General features: G+C 47.0%; 1 protein-coding gene across 1 annotated transcript; it reads left to right on the top strand.

The window, feature by feature from the left end:
• Positions 1 to 806: 806 nt before the first annotated feature.
• LOC139323738 (leukotriene B4 receptor 1-like) lies at positions 807 to 1,796 on the top strand. The gene has a single exon (XM_070953204.1). The coding sequence runs from the start codon at positions 807 to 809 to the stop codon at positions 1,794 to 1,796; it is 990 nt and encodes a 329-aa protein (XP_070809305.1).
• The last annotated feature ends 263 nt before the right edge of the window (positions 1,797 to 2,059 follow it).

Genomic DNA, 2,059 nt, shown 5'->3' with positions numbered 1-2,059 from the left:
TTTGGTTGCTACTCCCAGGAGCTTTAGGTCCCCGGGTAATAACCCTGCTAGGTTTTTATTACTATGAGCCGTGGCGCTTTGCCAGGTGTGGTTGACTTCCCCTCCCCACATCCTTGGATTGATGATAGCAGGAGCAGACTAAATTTAGCCTTGGTGGCATGATGCAGGTGTCTTGACAAGGACGTTTCACCAACAGTGCCACAGAGTTTGCAAACAACACCTGTTTCCCACAACAGTCTTTTTCTTTCAAGCTGAACAGTAGAGTCCAAACTCCCTTGTTGGCCATTTGTAGAGTTTCAGACTTAGCCTAATCACCCCTGTCTTCTTTTCACCCAACCATTTTTAAAGCCTTTCCATGGGGGTCTCCTTAACACCTTGTCACCCTTTCTCCAGGAAGTCTGGAGACACTAACTGGGGCTCTTTCTGGGAACACCGTGTTTTGTTGTTGCCTGTGATGTAGCTCCATTCTGTAGACCTGCTTTCCTGACAATGCCACTTGCAGACGTCAAAACAGAACTCTTACTCAACCTTGTAGGAATTGGGCCATAGGCAAGAATCCTCTGAAAGGAAGTGGACTGGAGAAAGCATCTCTATTTCTCATGTACGTCTGTTGCAGAACCAATCAGGATGTCCCAGTCTGAGTAAAAAAAAACAAAAAAAAAAAAACCCAACTCTCTGTTTAAAAGAAACTGGCCCTTGCCAAAGAGATCTTCTTCTTCTTGGGGATCTAATTGACTCCGTGGGGATCCTGTGCTCCATTTGTCCTGGAGCTGTTTTGCCTTTAGACAAGACTATATGGACACAGGATGGCCCTCCTTCATGCCACAGGGACACTAACCAACGAGACTACGGAAGCTCTGGAGGCCAAAATTATTCCAACCTTCTTCCTCACTTTGTGCTTCTTGATTGGGGTTCCTGGCAATGGTCTCGTGATCTGGACCATCCTTTCCAAATTCCCCCAGCGCTCATTTACCATTGCCCTCATCCTGAACTTAGCTGTGGCTGACTTACTGGTAATACTGACTGTGCCTTTCTGGACTTACTATTTCGCCAAAGGCTGGGTGTTTGGGGACTTCATGTGCCGGTTCCTCATGTACCTTGTGTATTTGACCGTCTACACCAGCATCTTCTCCATCACGTTAATGAGCCTCCATCGCTTTGCTGTGGTGGTCCTTCCACTTGCTTCCCAAAGATGGCGGAAGCCAAGGGAGGTGCATGTGATAATGCTAGCCGTTTGGTTGCTAGGGGGGCTTCTCTCCTGCCCGTGCTTGATATTCTCATCCAAAGAGATGCCCAGAGGGAAGTGCACGGATGAATTTTACGACTCTGAGAACCAGCGCCTCGCGGTTAACATAGTGGAGACGCTGTTTGGCTTCGTGATCCCTTTTGTTGTGCTGGCAGTCTGCTACACTTACGTGGCGAGGAAGATTCGGACGCTGAAAAACCACAAGGAAATGAAAACCGGGAAGCTGATTGCCGCAGTGGTTGGAGCTTTCTTTGTTTGCTGGCTTCCTTATCACATCTTAAACCTCATCATCATCTCTGCATTGTTGCTGAGGCATGCCAAGCCCCAGGTCAGCCAGAATTTACTCGAGTCCATTAAAATTTTAACAAATGTTCATGGGGCAGTGGCCTTTTTCAGCAGCTGCCTCAACCCTGTTCTCTACGCCTTCGCAGCACGGAGTTTCCGCGGCGGGCTACGTGAGACTAATTTTGCAAAGCTGTTTGAAAAACTGCGCAATGACACCGAGGAAAAATTAACGAAGGACCGTACCGTTTCCATGCAGACTTTGTAGTTAAGAGAAGAACCGGGAGCAAACTGGACAGCAAACTCTTTATTTTCTGAGTGGGATGTAATCGTTGCATCTGGGAAGGACTATAGGGGAAGATTTTAGATAAAAGATTTTAAGAGGATATAGAAAAACTGAGGTGAGAACAAAGTGTCAGTTTTGGAAGCCATATTAACACCGGACACTTCCGCACTGCCCCCTTCTTGTGCTTGGGAAAGCAGGAGGGGAGAATTTGATAGAGCGATTTTTGTTAAATATAATAAGCATTC

The sequence above is a fragment of the Pituophis catenifer genome, unplaced genomic scaffold (genome assembly GCF_029215685.1).
Source record: "Pituophis catenifer annectens isolate HBS135680 unplaced genomic scaffold, rPitCat1.0.hap2 SCAF_13, whole genome shotgun sequence".
NCBI lineage: Eukaryota > Metazoa > Chordata > Lepidosauria > Squamata > Colubridae > Pituophis > Pituophis catenifer.
Note: the sequence above shows the minus strand (reverse complement) of the source record. Positions and strands in the feature narration are given on the sequence as shown.